At 38.3% G+C, this 18,759-nt stretch overlaps 1 protein-coding gene across 4 annotated transcripts in view; it reads right to left on the bottom strand.

The window, feature by feature from the left end:
- SLC35B3 (solute carrier family 35 member B3) overlaps nt 1-18,759 on the bottom strand; it is a 47,143-nt gene that overhangs the window by 10,295 nt on the left and 18,089 nt on the right. For 2 of the 4 annotated variants that reach the window (XM_032115860.1, XM_032115836.1), the window contains exon 10: nt 8,388-18,069. The exons of 1 other annotated variant lie outside the window; for it this stretch is intronic. In XM_032115860.1, the coding sequence (XP_031971751.1) occupies nt 17,919-18,069 (151 nt within the window). In that variant the 3' untranslated portion in view covers nt 8,388-17,918. Of the gene's footprint in view, nt 1-4,626; nt 18,070-18,759 lie in introns of those variants that run through there. One more of the 4 variants, XM_032115845.1, reaches the window with a different exon arrangement.

Raw genomic sequence — 18,759 nt, 5'->3', positions numbered from 1 at the left:
GGATCCATCCCATGGCTTCTAGTGGCCATCACCACGTTAGTCCATATTGACTATGGTCTCTTTTCTAAGCCACAGATAAAGGTTGTCATTTCAGGTGCCCAGAAACAGAAGCTAAGCCCTTTTTTTTGAGCCTTCACTTGAAAATTTAGCCTCCTATATGCCTCTGCCAAGTAGCTGTGAATAAATGCTACATTAACAGGGAGATTCCAGAACAAGTGGAAGCCACACTTGGCACCCAGGAAAAGATAAATCTATGTCATTTTCCTCTTCCATTTTATCTCTTGTGACAATATTCATTGGCCCCAAGTGACATATTTTATGATGGCCTTTTTTTTATTAAGCACTAAGCAAAACCTGTATTTCTCCAGAGCACTAAGGGGCCACCAGTGTGAATCTGTCATTATCATGCTAAAGAGTTCTGCTCCAAGAATAGTGTGACCTGATCGTTTGTATGTTAATAGAGCTTGTGTCTAGAAAGATTGGAAGGCAGTCTTCCACCAGGCACAGGCTGCTCCTGAGAACAATGGACAGGGCTGCTGTGTAATAACAACAACAACAATAATAATATAATCAGTACCTTTCCCCTTCTATAGCACCTTTCATCCAAACCACTCCAAGCACCCTGAAAATTAATTAGGCCTGACAGCAATTCTGGTACATCGCATTCCCAAAAATCTGTTGTGGGATCTGAGAGACTGTAGATGGGAAAAGAGTGAGATTTTCCCTGAACTCCAAGGGAAGTCAATGGGAGAGCTGTGGACAGAAGCTGGAGTCCTGATTCATACTTCCCTGAAGTCAGATTATAAGGCAACTTTGTCTAAGAACACAGTGAGTTTAGAAGACAGAGAAAGAAATCTCTCAGAAAAAAAATACCCTTATCAGTTATTAATTTTCAGTCTGGGGTCCTGAAATCAGCTTCTGTATAAATACATAAATAAAAGTTCCCTGCTTTTCAGTGACACTGAGCATACACAGCTAGATCTCAGTTTAAGTCTAGACATCTCAGTATGAATTTAAGTATCTTGTTGAAAGCATCTGGGATTCAAACTGGTGGCAATTTGGCATCATAGGTAATGGAAACTGAATATTTTCTTGATGTACAATTGATCTGTCTGTTTGTATTGTGGTTAAGGTGTAACATGTCTGTGTTAGAGTAATAGAACCATCTCACAGGACCAGGTTATGCTGCAAAGATATTCGGCTGACAGGGAGATAGAGTGATGAGAGCTCCAAGTCCCGTGCAGCTTCAGTGGCATCACCTGAGGGCAGGAGAGACAAAAGTCTGTGGAAGCACTGGGAAGTTTTCGTCATACACACCCAGAAACCCCAATCCTTCTATAAGCACAAATTCATCTCCATTTTGTGTGGTTACATCTCTCCCGTATCTTATCCCTTACAGGGATATACAAGTGAACTCCAATCAGCAATATTAAATACTTTTGAAATAAACTCAAAAGACTCACTGCAGAGAATGGAAAAGGTTGTCTCTGCTTTTTACCCCAGTCTCCTTGTCATGTAGATAGAATTAAGGGGAAGGATCAAATCAATTGCTCTTCCTCACTGGGTCCAGATTTAAAAATACACCTCCTCAGGAAAGCTGTGAATTGCACATTCCCAGCTCACTACTTGCTCTAGGCAGCTTTTCATATCACACAAACAGTGTAAATGGGCTGAATTAAATGTAGTAGGGCAGGGCAGGGCTGGAAAGTTAAAGTTTTGCTCTGTCCCCAGATTTTCATACTTTGCAACTCAAGATATCTTTGATTCTCCTTGTCGGTCATTCACGGGGACTGATAAACAGAACAAAGTAGGTGCTTCTGTATAGCAGATAAAGTCACACCTTTAATCAGGGGGAGAGTGTGTGGCTCAGCTTTGTACCTGTGCTCATTTGTGCACTTGCTGTTATGCTGACAGTGGATGCAGAGCAGACCATGAAACCAACAGCATCTTTGCCCTGAAGAGCACTTAATCTGAGTGACAAGGAGAAACAAGTCGTACATAGAGTTATTTTGCCATAGGAATAAGGCAGTTTCATCTGGCCAATTACAAAGACATGTATTTAAATGAAGAATTTAGAGGAAAAAACTAATTGCTTTACTGAAATAATGGCAGGTACCTGGGAAGAGATGCATAAAAAAGACTAAAAATGATTCATTAGGCAGGAATCAGAAGGGACCTCAAACACACACCAAGGGTTTTCTTGCTGCATTCAGATGAAGCCAGAAGTTGGCACTGTGTAACTAGGAGATTTTTTTTAGAATTCAGGTGGAAAGTGTCTAAAACTGCTGTATAATCTGCACTTCTGGCTCTCATCCATGCCATGGTCTGGCCACATTATGTAGAAACTCTTTCTGTTTTTCTTCAAGGATTTCCTATTTTATGCTAAGGATTAATGCTGTCTGTCACTCAACAATATATCAGATGACCTAATTTACCCAGCAAGGTAAATGTCAGACAATAACCAGAAATACCATTTGATAAAGTAACAGCAGAGTCTAACAACAGGGTTTGTATAAAAAAAAAAAAAAAAGGAACACTGGGTAATTTCCATTTGATTCCTTTTAAGCCTGGAATGGGTTGAAGTTTACTTGATTTCAAGGAGGTAAATCACCTAAATCATACTCTGTCTGTGGGGATTGAAATCCATGATAGAGGGAAAGTTTTGAAAACCTGAGAGATGTGACAGAAAAAATGAAGCATAACAATAAAAAAAAAAAGAAAAAAGAAAAAAGAAAAATCAAGCAGAATGGAGGAGACCAAAAAGAGCAAAACTGAGAGAGAACACATTTTGGAGAGGCTTTCTGTAAATGAATTTTTTTGGGTGCATCTTTGCTTCCATACAGGTTCATGTGTTACAGAGTTCATTCAGGCTAATTGAACCTAGAACATTGTCAAAGGTTATTTTGCTAATTACTATATTCAGAGCTTCCCATCAGCCATGCAAGGCTATGCCACTTTAGGCCACCTGATGTATCTCAGCCTACTGGTAAAACTAGCAATAAAATTTACTTAACTGATAGAGTCATATCAAAACCAGCAATATACTGCTAATTGCCACAATCCAATTTAGAAGTGACAAATCAGCTAAGGAAAAGTTAGCATCAGCCCTTGAAAGCATTTATGACCTTCTTCCGAAGGGCAACGACAGAGATTTTGGTAAAAGAGCTAATGTGAGTTAGATTAGGGTTACAAGTTGCTCTGGGAATTACCTGTCAGCTAGAAGTAGAAGAAATGATGTCTATTTTACTAAAGTCCAGAGAGGTAAATTTTGTTGCAGGTTGTGTGAAACTGTTTCCCTAGGTATATTTTAATTTGAAAAACAAATGTTATTACATTTTTACATTATTTACAAAGCATATAATTATGTAGCCAGGTTCCCATCTTGTTTAAGAGGGCAAAAAAGCCTCCAAAAGCCCGTGCATGTCATGAGTTCCAGTCTCAAAGGGTGACATAGGAGCACAGTATGTGGGGGTGGAAAAAAAAAAAAGGAAAAAACAGAGAATGTTTAACATTCAGAATTTGTCCACAGCCGATAATTTATTGGAACTCATCTGTAACAAGGTCTGGCACTGATTTATAAGTTGATTTGAAAAATAAATAAAAGTGATAGAAACCTGCGTTTGGTTTTAATGATAGACTGTTGCAGCATGAAAAGTAAGGTTATGAAACATTGCAAGGAAATTAGATATTATGCCCTGAAGTCAACTGCAGCTACCAGCCCATTAATTGTTAGATATTTATTATTAAAAATTTCTTTTCATGAGTGACTGCAGAATATTTGCACTCTTAAAGTTGTTGAGTTCTGACATGAATGAAGCATATGAAGCTCATTTTTTCTTCCCTCTCTGTGTGTCCATCTGTGTGTGTTTGTGTTTGTGGAGCTGACAAGGTAGCTGACCCAAGAATGTGATGAATCTTTCCTGCACAAACCAAACACACAAGTGCTGCCTCTGAATCGAGACTGAATAGAATAATGAGTACTGGGAGGTTTGCTACTGTTTTGAATTTCAATAGTAAGGGGCTTGACAGTGCTTGGAAACAAGTCTCCCTGGAAGTAGAGAGGGCCCAACTCTGTTTCCAGTAAAACGGACAGCATCCCCCAAAAGCTCTGACAATAAGTATGGATAGTGTGTGCTCCAAGAGCTGAACCAATTATACACCAAGTGCTGCAGAAAGGGGGAGACAGGTAATGAGTAAAAACCAGCAGTGTATACTTAAAAAATCAAAAAGAAGGCAGGTAAAGTATCTTTTCTAAAAGTCCTCTAAAGCCCTTGGCAAACTGAGGCACTATATCGTGCCTTAAAAGTACAGAGGAAATCCAATGAAATTAACTCTGAAAAAAACCAAGTTCATGGAAAGGTAGGACTTTCTAACACATCCTCCTGCTTCTCCACTCCCACCTTAGGAAACAGCCAGCACCAATGGCTTGTGACAAAGCAGTACCTAAGGAAAAGAGCATGAGTAGGACTGTTGCCTATGACGCACACGGAGGAGTGAGTGTTGATTGCCTCTTTGACCTGCTGAGTGACTGTGGGTGCTGACCTGCCTGTAGGAATACAGATATTAACATGCCTTTTCTCTTAAAAGCACTTTGAGGACAACTAAGAAAAATGACAAAGGCACAGGGAAAGAAATCATAATGTTTTATTACTACGTGGTTGTTAGATTGCATTAACATCTAGACTCACAAAACATTGCCCAAATACATTAAGGGAAATGGTTCCTATTTCAATTGGCGTATGATTTACCTGTCTCAGAATTTTCTATGCATTATTAACAGCAGTTATAATAATTAAGTATGGTAATAATGTGACTATGGAAGCTCAATGGAAGAAGATAGGATTTAAAATCTTTGCTAGTTAGATTGTCTAAGGCAAACTGTGCTGAGCCTGTACAGTGTTTGGATCATAAGAGGCAATTATTGACTCTGTCACGGGAAAGCAATACATGCATGCTTGTTCCTCTTTTCCCTTCAAGGTTGCATAAACAGTTTAGCCCCTTTCCTCCGTCCTCATTTCACTTGGAAAACTCTCTCTAAGGTTTTTTGCTCTATACAACAGGATTTCTGGAATCAGGGATGTATTCGCACTTCATCCTTGGGATGTGAACATTTCTTTCTCCATCATGAAATACAACTTCAAGTATACATTACTGTTCTTTCCTTGTCGCTATTTCTGTGTTGTTTCTAATGAAGATAAAATCAGGGAGGACAATACTTCCTCTTCAGAACATGGATTTAAAAACAGAGGAACTTTTATGCAGTGCAAAAGAAGACAGGCAGCTATTAAAGAAGATTCACAGTTATAGGCAAATATATTAATAGTGGGGTTAGCTCTTGAAATGAGGATTTATAACATGCCTTAACCTAATCCCTCATTAAGATAATTTATTCCCACCCTCAAGGTCTCACATCACAGCTAGCACTAGGCAAATAATTAGTAACAAACAATTTATTTGATCAATTTCAACTCCTCTTTTAAAATGAATTGCCAGCCAGTGCAGTACAATTTTCTCAAATATATTTATAATTCAACATTATTTTCCAATTTTTGTGACGTATTTGTAGCCTGTTGTTTATCTAGGAAGAGCTGGGTGCTTGATGGTAGCTAGTCAAGGCATTTTGAATTTTACTTGCTCAACACTCATACTTTCAAGATATGAATACTATTTCCCCTAAATAAAGTTGAGTACATGAAACTTTTAATCCATAACTCACAGATCACAACGGGAGTTCTTTGCTCTGAGGTCACACTACCCAAGAGGCTCACAGCTCCCTTTGTAGTAAGGTGAGAAAGAGACCTATTTCTATCCTGCTGCTGAGACAGACCATCCTGACATAGTGAAGGTTGCAAGCCTATGTGCTAATTAAGGTAGCCTTAGGAAGTTACTGCATCAGAAACATTTCCCGATGAAACTCCATCAAGTATCCAAACACTTGCTGAAGTACTGGCTAAGCTTCTTGCTCATCTGCCCTTCTGCCTGCTGTGGAGAAACCTGTGGGAGTCTAGTTAGTAAACGTGGCATCCAGAGGACTGAAAGGCTGTGAAATGAATTGGGGTCTCTGACACAGCCCTATCTGGGCCACCACAACAGCCCTGGAAGGTATTTTCAAACTACATTTTTTCATGTTATATCACTCAGAATGAGAACAGTTATCAAGCTAATGAAATTCTCACATCTCTGTCAGCTGATGGGAATAAAGCCAGGCCATACAGTTTCCTAAAACAGCAGCGTAAGGCCACTGACTGTAAGTGCAACCTATAAAACAAAGGAAGAGCAATACAGAGGTTATGGCACAAAGGCACCAAGCTGGGATCCAGCAGGTCCACATTAGAGTCATTCTCTCTTCTTTTCCTCTGAAATGGGGAGAAATATCTTGTCATTTTTCACGTGTGGCTGACTGCCTGTTGGTTTGGTTTGCTTCCCATGACAAAGGTGACTTTGCACCACAGGGCTGTTTGCAAGGCCGAGCTGGGTATGTGTTACCCCAACACAAACAGCCACAGCTACGTGGTTCAAATAAACTCCCTCAGACAAGTACTGTAAATCCAGAAAATTCAATTAAAGTTACACTTATGAGACTATGGAGAACAAAGCAGAGAATGTAACTAAAGCCCTCAGCCTCAACTCAGCCTGCAGAGACACGAAGCTGTAACTATTCAGTGTCAGAGAGGCATTTTAGATCTTCAAATTAGGCACTTTTAAAACAGTGCTATAAATTTTTCCCTCAGTGTTTTATCCCTTGGGTGCCTGGATGCAAATCAGGGAAAAGGTGTGGGGTGTTTAGGATAGGAGGGTGAGTAGGTGGGTAAAGTAACAAACTGGACTGTTCTGATTGGGGATAGTTATAACCTCTCCACAAAATTTATATTCTGTGCATTTACATTATCAAAATGTGAATTTAAATTTAATTTAGCTCAAGACTTTCCTTAGGATAAACTATTAAAAACCTGTTACATTAATGCCAATTAAGAAACTCTACTAAGTACCAGCACTCAATATTCCTAACGAAGACACCATCAAAAAATAAAAAAACCCGTACACTCATGCAGATCTCTACTCCAAAAAAAGAGGCTACAGCAAAATTAAAGAATAACAAGTAAGTATTTTGACAATTTTTCTCCCACTTAACTGCTGATTTAGAGGACTTTTGAAGTGGCAAGATCTTGGAAGGATAGGTAAAACAAACCCCAGTATTTATCCACATCAAGAATGCAATCTTGAATCCCTGCTAAACTGCCATCCCAGCCTTCCCTTGGAGGAGTAACAGAAATGTGAAGAACAGATTCCCAGGTGTTGATGCTCCAACTACAATGCCAGTGAAATATAAAGAGTAAAACTGAAAAGAATAATTTGTGCTGAATCTATTATGTCCTGTAAAACTGGTAAGATACACAGCACCTTTAACAGAAAACCTACATACAAGACCTAATTCTTTTATTTCACTTCCCTCCTAGCTACAAAACTCCCCAAGTATTGTGGTGGGAAAGTGCCCATCTTTTCATCCTCACATTTGAACCTATCTATAAATTTGTATCATTACAGCTTTCTCAAGAAAAATGGACTGAAAGAGACTCCAGGAGCCAAGATGACTGGTCTGGTAAGTCATTCACTTGATAAAGGTCTATTCCAGCACTTAACTAAAAACACAACATCTTTTCTTAGATCAAACATTACTTTCCAGTAAGTGCGAACTGTTCTCCCTTGGATTTTGTTTTTTCTGCCTCTCCTACCACCAAAATATTCCCTACACTTTCCCTAAGGATGAAATTTGTCCTCAGCCCAAGCCAAATCAAACACATAATTACTCCAGTTTGGCTGTTGAGTTTGAAGGAGTTTAAATTGCTGAAACTCAGCCCCAGGGAGGAGCTGGTTGATCTCCTTTTGTGGTAATCTGTACTCTTTTGCTTTTCAAGAATTTCTTCAAGTCTCAATTTGTATTCATGGTTTCTTTAAAAATCACTAACTGGTGTTCATTATTCTGCAAAAACCCACTAATTTAGTGCATATTCAACATACGAGATCACACAAGTGTGCTGTCCTTCATTTGCAAGGCAGGGTCTCAAATACTTTCTTTTTCTTCAGAAAAGATGTTCTTTTTTGGCAGAACAGAACTAACTCCTCTGTTTCAACAGGAGATCCCAAGCATATGAGATTCTGTTCTGTTCTGTTCTTTTCTGAAATGTAAGTAGCAGTTACAAGTTATTTCTTGCAGTGAAATATCAATAGATCTGCAGTCCATGCAGCTCATACGTGTCAACAGGCTTTCTGGTACAGTGTAGTGCAATGCACTACATTCAATAGAACTGGGACAAATTTGTAGTTAATGCATTTCTTGCAAACTAACAATACAGATTTTCATAGATAACTGCAGAAAAACAGAGAGCTGTGTCTGAACAGAACTTTATTAATCCATTGTTAAAAAAATAATATGAAGTAGTGCCAGACACAGACTTCTAAGCAACAAATACAAGTAAATCACTTGGTTTGCTTTTGGATACCAGAATTACAGAGGCAAAGAGATGAAACTGTTAGACCCATAAATGTCAGTTATCTCACTGTCGAAACAAATCAGCTATTGACTACACAGGAGTTAAGAGAGTCAGGATGTAGGTCACACTTTAACAGAAAGGAAATTACACCTGATAGAAAAATGTGTTGGTTTTACTTATCAGGAGGATAATATAACAGGTATGAATTCAGACTTAATACTAACTGGTTTAGCAGAGAGGAAGCACGTTCATCCCTACAGCAGTGGGCAACTCACAGGCTACTGGTGCTGCTGTTTTGATAGCTGGACATAAATAGACTCTACAAGCAATGGGACTTTGCTGTGATTTTTCACCATTTTTTCTGCTAAAGAGACTTCTGAGGCTATGAGGCTACACGTGTATTCAAGGAAGTATTATCTGCATCCCTCTGCTCACTCCCAGATTTTCTCCAGCTTTTTCCAAAACGAAACGGAGTTCAGGTCACGGACACATGAAAGCTGCTGCAAGGCATGGAAGAATGTGATCTTATACTGTCAGCTATTCCACAGGAACAACCTATGTGCTCAATACATATGAGAGAATTTATGGGGTTTTGCTCAGTGAGAAGTGTGTGTACATGGGCAGCTCTTTCTGAATTCACTGTATGGAATTTTTCTGAATCTCATGTCACAGGAATTTGTGGACACAAACTCTTTGCTGTCTATCATCCATTTAAAGGAGCAAAACGTTCACATATTTTTGAGGATCTGGTCATTATTTTTAATAATTTAAGACCTTTGCATAAAGAAAAAGCCCATGTATCTTTTGCTCAAAAGGAGAAAAAAATGAACGCTCAATAAGGTCATAGTTGTCATGGTGAAAGGAATACAAAATGATAAAAAAATCTTGCAGAGTACAAAATTAGTAACTAGGATGCCAGGTTTTTAAATGTATTCTCCAGTTATGAGAAAATGAAAAGGGTAAGGGCAGAGGAGCAAACATGGACATAAAGCCACAAGCAATCAATCCAGTGTGGGTTGCTCCTCTAACTAAAATAAAACAACGTTCTCCCAAAGGCTCACATCCTCATGTAGCTACCTCAGCTCTTTTTCTGTTGCTGCCTTACAACATCAAAGGGCAGAAAAATTAAGCTTTTTGTGAGAAATAACAGAGGTAATGGATGTCCTGCCAGGCCTCCCTGCTGTGGCGGTTTGGTAAGGATGATACACTACACACCATCTTATTTGCTGTTGTGATGAGTTTCAGACATGTACCATTATTTACTACATGAAGCTGAGAAAATAATGCAGGTTACCAATTCTCCTGAAGAGAGATTGCAATAATAGAAATGAACATGGACAAGAAGAGATGCAGACAGTTTTTACTGGGAGTCTCAAGAAATAAACTAAACCAAGGATAAAAGCCTAATATTGAAAATTACTTATGAATAATCCTCTGCACCATAGAATTCTAATTAGGAAAAATAAAATGAATTAAAAAGAATCAATCTAAACTCCCTAAACTGTGCAAAACACAAGAATCTGCATTTTCAAAACCCCACATTTTAACACTGTAAGTCATTAGCAGAAAGAGAACAGTTAATCTGATCAAACAACCACAGCTCCAGAAGAAGAAATCTAGCAGGTTGAAGAAATTGCACACTAAATCATATACAGCTCCCTTCAGCCACTTGTGTGCCTACCAAACATGGTTCAGTCATTTTCAGTTTGGCATGGATATTCTCAGATTTGAAGGACCTGCAGTGAAGATGACTAACAGAAGCCATCCTATTTCCAACCACAAAGTCTCAGCATACCTACAAACATGTCTTTGCCCATCAAATAGGATATACATGCAAGATTAATTTGTCTTCACAGTGAGTCTTCACAGACAGAGAAGTTTTATACAGAGAGGGGCAGTCTAATGCTCTTGTGTCGTGGTTGAATTTGGTATTTTCAGAACAGTAAAGTAGTAAAGGCTCAACAGTATTTATATTGTCTTAAATTCCTTTGAAAAATCCCTGTCCTGAGCATTAGTTTGATTACTGAAACCTGCTTTGTATCTGTTGCATCCAATACTATGCAAAGTAAAAGCAGGACGGCCCAGAATTAATGCTATTGCTCTCCAACACATCTTGATTTTCATTCCTTTCCTTATCCTACCACAGTGCAGAGTGCAGAAATATAATCTGGTAAAAGGTATCACACTGCACCTTTCTGATACACAGCTACACCTGGTCTCCATACAAATTTAGCTTTCAGTACGAAGAAAGCTAGCTCTCTTCACTAGCGACATTTTTACTGAGAAGCCAAAATATGTATCATTTGTACATAGCTATGCTTCAACTTCTTGGAAAAAACCCCAAGCTCTTACCTATTAAAGAATAGATTCTATTGAAGCTGTGTTTCAATGCAAAATTTTCGAAGTCTAAGATGGTTGATTCAAGCAGCCTTTACCTTATGTGCCTGGGGATCCAAAAGCTTCAGGCAGCAAGTGGTCTCATACCTGGCAAGCATGCAAGCATGATAGCTTAATCTCAGGCTGCTTTAATCCCAGGAAAGATGAAGTCTGCAAGCTAAGCTTGTACAGCCAGGCACGAGTCATTTATTAAGGATAAGGAGTCCAGGGAAATCAGGTGTGACTCGTAGTAAGGATTAGCTACCGTTTAACCAGTTCTTACCTACAAAGCTACACAGAATTTGTTTTCTTTTATATATTTCCTAACAGCAAGAATACAGTCTTCATTTGAAGGGGCCAAGCACTCACTCAGTTTTTGCCTATTAGCTGCACTGCACAGGATGGTGTAAGCTAGGTATCCAGCACTACCGGCTGTTAGCTTGAACTGCTTATTAAGGGCAATTTTTAGTGTATTTCTCACTAAAATGATTTTCCAATACCAAAATTTGGATAGTACATAAAATAAATAATCCTAACTTTAGGCTACATCAACAAAAGATTAAAGGGATGTTAAAGCCTAAAGAGCTTAAATTCTGCTTGTTGCTGCCTGAAGCCTATATGAACCCTTCTTTATGCATTAAAGCCTTCCAGGGGCCTCAAATCCTCTTTGAGAACATAGAGTAGTTTGGTTTAGAAGGGACCTTTAAAGGTCACCTAACCCTCCACAATGAGCAGGAACACCTTTAATTAGATCAGGTCGCTCCGAATCCTGTCCAACATAACCCTGAATGTTTCCAGGGATGGGGCATCTACCACCTCCCTGGAGAATCTGTTCCAGTGTTTTGCAACTCTCACTGTAAACAGTTTCTTCCTTATACCCAATCTAAATCTACCCTGTTTTAGTTTAAAACCATTACCCCATCACAACAGTCCCTGATAAACAGTTTGTCCAGGTTTCCTGTAGACCCCGTTCTGTGCCGGACTTTTGCACAGATCTGCTGGCATTACTGCCTGTTACTACAGGACTCTATTCCAGTGGAGTTTATACTCAGGTTCTGAACAAGTACGAGAGCATCTACCACAGCTGTCCACGTTCATGCAAAGTGCTGACAAGAAGGCAGCAAGCAGTGTAGCAACACTTCCAGCTATCTGTGGATCAGGTGCTGTGCTAGAGCAGCAAACAGCACTGCAAGATCTAAATGCAGAAAATAAACTTTGAACTCCTTCTGTATTGACAGTATCAATTTCATCTGCAAGTGTCTTGCATTTGCTCTCAGTCACATACTCTTGTTTTGCACTGAGCAGCAACTACCAAATGAAGATGCCTCTCTCCCCATGGGACTGTGCTCTGAAGGTACTCACTGTTCAGCCAGTGAACACTATCAGGTGTTTTCAGCATGGCTTTGCCAGCTCCAGCAGTTACTGTAGCCAACTCAGAGATACTAATTTTAAGTATATTTATTAACAATTTGTAAACAGGAGAAAAAGTGGAAGATAGACACAGCAAGATCTAAGATGACAGAGTGACCGAGGTTGGAAGGCCACTTTGGAGCTCATATGGTTTAACCTCCCCTGCTCAACACAAAGCCACCCACAGCCAGCTGCCCAGGACCACATCCAGACAGTTTTAGAATATATCCAATGATGGAGACTTATCAAACTCTTTGGGCAATCCATGCCAGTGCTCAATCACCTTAACAGTAAGAAAGTACTTCCTCTATTCAGAGGGAACCTCCTGTGTTTCAGTATGTGCCCACTGCCCCGGTGCTGTCACTGGGCTTCGCTGAAAAGAGCCTGGCTCCCCCGTCTTTGCGCTCAGTGTTTATACACATTGATGAAATTCCCCCCAGCCTTCTCTTCTCCAGGATGAAAAATCCCAGCTCTCTCAGCCTTTCCTCACAGGAGATATGGTCGAGTCCATCATCTTCGTGTCACTTTGCTGGACTCTCTCCTCTAGCCCCATTTCTTTCTTGTGCTTGGAGAGCCCAGAACTGGACACAGCGCTACAGGTGTAATGAAAATCACAAAGTAAAACTTTACATTTAAAACATAAGTAATAAAAAAATAAAAAGGGAAAAAAAGGCAGAGGAAGCATAAAACTGAGAAATCTAATAAAGAAAACATCTAAATAACCAAAAGCAGAGAGAAGCAATACATTACCAACACACCTCAAAAAATCAGCACAACAGCACAATCCAGGTGTAGAGAAGTGTTAAGTCAGCACTGTATTCTAAGCTACTTGTGCATGAATGTCCTTTATTGCATTAGTCTTTGCTTCTCTACAAGCGAATGGCAAAATGATACAGACCCGACAAGGCATCATTATGCTTAATTCCTCATGTGATGACAATTGCTCACATTTTCCCATGGAAGCAGCTTTTGACTAGTAGCAAAGTGAACCAGCCACCTTAAAGTGAAGGATATTACGCTTCTCCTAAAATTGCTACTGTCTGGCTTGCTTCCACAGCAGTACTCACAGAAAACAGAACCAATCAACAAGAAAATAACAATGCAAAAAAGCTTCAAATAAAATGCAGAAAAGATATTTTATGGCTGTCTTAATTTCCTTTTAAATCATACTTGTACAGAACAAGGAACAGAAACAATTTAACACTTTTAATGCTGGGGGTAAAAGTAAACTGGGCTTACATTGGTACTACTTCATTTAAAGTACAGATGGGCTCTGCTGGACTTGGGGCACAGGATCACTGAGGGTATTAACATCTATTCCTTGCTCATCACAGACTTACCAAGGCAACTTTGGGCAAGATACCATTTCTCCTACATATCTGAAATAGCTAGGGCTTTTCTGCCTCATAGGCAAGACTGAAATTAATCTCTATAAACTGTCTGAACAGTCAAGAGTTTTATATTAAATATTAAAATTAATATAAAGATTTTTAAAAAGGTAAAATGTAAAAGAAAAACAACCTTCCACTAACAAATTCTGAGCTATTAACTAAACCACATATAAAATCCCTCCAGAAAAACGTATTAATCCATTTAATTACTTCCTTAACTTGTGAAGTTTACTTATTATTTCCTGCCCTCCAGAGTATACAGGCAATTTTATACCTCTTTTCAGAACAGTAAACAACTCAAAAAGTTTCCATGATTGAACAAGCAGCGGTCAAACACGAGAGAAGGGCTTGTTTGTGCCTGGGAGCATGGGAGGCAGAAAGAAAAGAAACAATTAAGACACACCAGGTTAGTGAGGAAGGCACTTATTAAAGAAAAAAAAGAGCACTTGCAATAATTTATTTCCTCTTCCTTTAGTTCTCACAGGCAGGCAAGGGAGAAGAGAGATTTTCTTGGAAGATGGAATGAGGTCAAGGAGTTAACTCATACGTTCCACTCATCAAGACCTTTCCAAAAATAATGAAAAGTATGACAGATTTTTTCCTGGAGAAAAAAGGATTTAAAAGAATCATCCAGATGGTTATAAATGATACGAAACAGAAAATCTGGAATGTGACCAACCTGCAATAGTGTGATGTAAGCCCTTAAATGCAGGAATACAAACCTGAAACAATCCACAGTGCGTAAATAGAGCATGTTGAGAAAAAGAGCTCACATCCAAAAGCAAGAAAGACAAGTAAGGAGGTAAGAAAGACAAGCAGGAATGACATAAAGCCCAAGCTTCAGCTTAAAATGTCTGGTAAATTCAAAGCACAGCAGTGGTAAAACAAGATTAAGAAAAACAGTTTAAAGGAGTATCAGGAAACACTGCAGGTTTGGAGGGCAGGGCATTAGTTCTTCCACGCTTGTATTCACACACAGGTACCTGCATAATTAGCAGTTCTGATGACACTGACGTACTGGAATACTGAAGAAATCCACTGCACAGTCAATTACTTCATTACTGAAGTGTGCCAGACAAGTGCAAAAATGTAATATGAAAGCAACTGCAAATGCATGCTGACTTAGGAAAACAGAGCTCCCTCAGCTTTCCAAAGGAGGCAGAAGCAGGTGTCACAGAGGTAGATTGCTGACATCAATGGAGATCCTGGTCAAACTTAAATTTTACTGAGAATTTCAATGCTGTTATAACTAATTTCTACATCATAGATTTTTTATAGAGAGAAAAAGGCTGTTAGCACAAGGATAAGAAGCAACTAATTCACATTATATTTAGATAACAATTTTTCTGTTGAGAGAATTGAATGGTTTTTTCTATAGTTTCACCATGCCTACTGTAAAGAGTCCAGGAGACAACGAGTATAAAATGCCATAGTTACTGTGACCAGCCTTCAACATTGGGAAGGGTTAACCAACATCCCAATATAAGTACACAAAAAATAAATAATTTACAGTTACTTTGTGGACAAGCCCTTATTCATATTTCATAGACAACACAAAACCAACATACATATACAGTACAGAAGACTCAAACCCAAAATTTTGTAGTAAGAACACTTGCAGGTTTGTAAGGTTTTCTAACTTGCATGCACTATGAAGCTCATTAAAAAGACCCCACAACCCCACAAACAGCAATTCACTGAAATGAGGGTTTTCTTAATAAAGGCATGAAACTGCACAGACCATGATGTGTGGCAAATCATGAACTACTCTCACTTGTGTGTGCACTTTCTTTAACACACATATTGTTGATTGGCAAGTACTAGAACACCTATGAATACCTATGAAAATAAAGAGCTGACTCTTAAATTTATGCTATTAACAGTAAACCTACAATATTAATTTGTATATAAAAATAATTTTTAAAGTACACTTGTAAAACAAAACATACACTTCTACAGTTAAGAAAATTATTTAAAAAATAAATCAAGATTTCCCCTAATGATAGCTTCATTAACTCAGTCCTGCATACAATAGAGACTAAATTAAAAGGTGAATTATTGTGGTTACTATTCTCTCTGAAGAGAGACAATAGAGACAAAACTGGATTATATAAACAGTTCAGAAACATCCATACTACATTTGAATTCTAGTCAAAAACTTTGTGAGTGACTTCTCATGTATTTAAATAAAACAGATGCCAAATGAATTATATTTACTATGACTTACTGCATGTATTGTAGCTTTCACATAATTTGGTTTCCTGAAGCTCAATAAAGTGTAGCAACAGGCAGAGTTTACAGATGGCAGAACTGAGACTGTAAAATTATCTTAACCTTGCTGGAAAGAACAACTTCATTTAGTGAAAAGAATGCAAGGGAATGTAAGAGTTGATAGATATTATGGGGAAAGAAGTGTATCAATCCCCTTGACTTGGTCAAGTGCACTCTTGCACCAAATTTGAAATTGTAATGCTTTATCACACCTTACCATAAAACTTTGGCTGCAACATGAAAATGGACAGCCATGGCAGACCATCTGTCTCTTTGAAGGTGTATCTGTTCATCAAATTCTCACCTCTCTACCTCATCCAGGAAACAATTGATCATGCAGCAGCTGGGAATTTAAAAACCAAAAGTGTCCCATGCAATAAATTCTCCTGACCTGGCAACAGTGGGTTTGTATGTGTTGAGAGGCTTTGCTGACACCCCAGAGAAGCGTCAGGGCTGGGAACAGTGCAGTTATGTTAGCACAACTCTTCTCTTGTTCATCCCATTATGCTAAGACGGCTGTTATTCCGTGTTCTGTTCCATAACACATTTAATATGGCAGATGCGAGCTACCAACTCAATAAGAAAAATTTAAGGCACATTTTGTGTCTGTGCTTTGATTACAAACTCCTTTGAACAGCAACTCTTCCTAAGTGTCTGAAAAACATTTTGCACATCTTGAATACTTTCATCAACTAGTATTTTTGACAGAAGGCCATCCTGTGAGATATTTAAATTCTTTGTATGTTATTTCTGACTATATATTTCTATTATCCAATTAATTTTTGTCTAAGTTGGAAGAACACACACCAAGATGAATCTAAGGGACACAACAACAAAAAAACCATGACCACATAAGAACAATGATTTGTAAGGTGATTAGTATTTTTAAAGTGCTGTAGTTAAATATATAAAATGAAAGAGATGGCAAGCGATTCAAAAGCAAGTTGAATATGAAAGAAAGAGAGATAAATGGACTTAGTCTTCCTAAATTCATGATGAAAAAGACACTGGTAGCACATTGTCTCCTCCTGTCATTGAAGAAAGAAAATGGTAATCTGTACCCTAATCCTCTTAACTTCATCAGAAGACCACACAGACTGACACAATACATATTCCAATCACATTAGCTGATGCTGTTATTATTTACTCCGACATTGAAATAGAAAAATTTTGATTTGATAATAGGAATTTAAGAACTTCCATGTCTCTTTATACCACTATAATAGAGAGGGCCACAGGCCACTAAAAATTCTGTATTTCACCACAGAATAGGCAAGTAACAGTTTCTTACACCACTATTTCAATCTCACTCTGTTCAGGCCCAAAAGCCCATTTTCCCCTTGGAAAAGCACAAGTGTTGACTGCACAAACTCAATCTCAGTTTTGTTACTTGCAAGCAATAGTCAAAAAGAGTAACACTAGGATTTCCATAAAAATTTCAATTATTACAATAAATACCAAGTTCTGTGATGATCTAAACAATAACTTAAAAAAACCCCAACATTTTTATTTAAAATGTAAAAGAGTGACAACATACTGTATTCTAAACCTTCCACCTTTAAAATCACGATTTGGTCAACCAGTTGGTGATTAATACAGTATTACATTTAAATTACCCCACCTAGACAATCACAAAGAACCACTAATCTCAGATCAGCCACATGGCCAATATTATTAAAATGCCCAAACTAGTCTTCTACTGTGTCCCACTTGAGTGCAGCTTCTCAGCAGTTTGCCAGGAGCTGCTGTCCTTCATTGCCGATAAAACCGTCTGACAATGGCCTACAACACCGTTTATGATGAATTCAAGTGCTCTGAAGAAAGGGCTCACAACAGTGTGCATTTATAGCAGTCTGCAAGCAGACAATATGCCTTCAGCTCCTTTGGTTTTAATAACGTTCCCTTTGGAAAGTGAATCAGTTGAAGACTGTTCCAATAAAATAGTAAGTCAAAGTCTAGACAAGGCATGAACCACTGTCTATACGGTTTGTGACAACGTCCTTGATTTTCTTTCTTCCACACTTTTTTTCCAAAGACCAAGCAGTGAAGGCAGTTTGAATTTGTCCATATTCTTACTGTAAACATTAAGAAATATACCAAGGACAACCAGTAAGCCTGACCACACATACCTAGAGGAGAGGCAGAGGAGGGGAAAAAAAGTTACCATTAGCACTTTATCGGTAGCAATTAAACACCAATATTTGTGGATTAAATAAACCTTACTTTAAGAAGAGAAAAGTTGAAGAAAAACCCCCCACAAATTAGTGGGCTCTGAGATAAAGATTCAGGGACATTCTATTATTACTGTCTTTCCACCATTCTTTTTTCCTGTCCTGGCTGGAGAGCTTATTAAAGTGCATTTTTAAGTTAAATAGTAACTAAAGAGTATTTGTTCTTTCTCACATGAGCAAAATAATCCTGAGGGCCTTTAGTATGTTCTTCCTTCCTTTGGTTATGAGAGCTATGCTCTCTGTTACTGGTCCAAAACGTTTTCTCACTCAGTGCCTTACATCCATACTTCCCAATGTAGGCACATTTTTGTTTCAGCTCTCCATTCTTTCAAGCCTCAATATTTTTAGCTGGGGTAAATTCCATTTGGGATTTGGGTGCAAGCTTTGTTCTTAAATCAATTTGTATATTGAAATAAAACAGAATATTATGTTGTTTCAAACCTGAAGCAATTAAGATCAAAGTAGCAACTTAGCTGCATTTTTCAATGTAAGATCTTCCTTAAAATAAAAAAATAAAAAAAAAAAAAAGAGATAAACCCAAGCTCAAACATTTGGCAATTTAAAGATAATAGAAGCTTTCAGTTATTT

The sequence above is a fragment of the Corvus moneduloides genome, chromosome 1, assembly GCF_009650955.1.
Source record: "Corvus moneduloides isolate bCorMon1 chromosome 1, bCorMon1.pri, whole genome shotgun sequence".
In the NCBI taxonomy this organism is placed as follows: domain Eukaryota; kingdom Metazoa; phylum Chordata; class Aves; order Passeriformes; family Corvidae; genus Corvus; species Corvus moneduloides.
The sequence above is the reverse complement of the archived record's forward strand: the minus strand, read 5'-3'. Positions and strand labels throughout refer to the sequence as shown.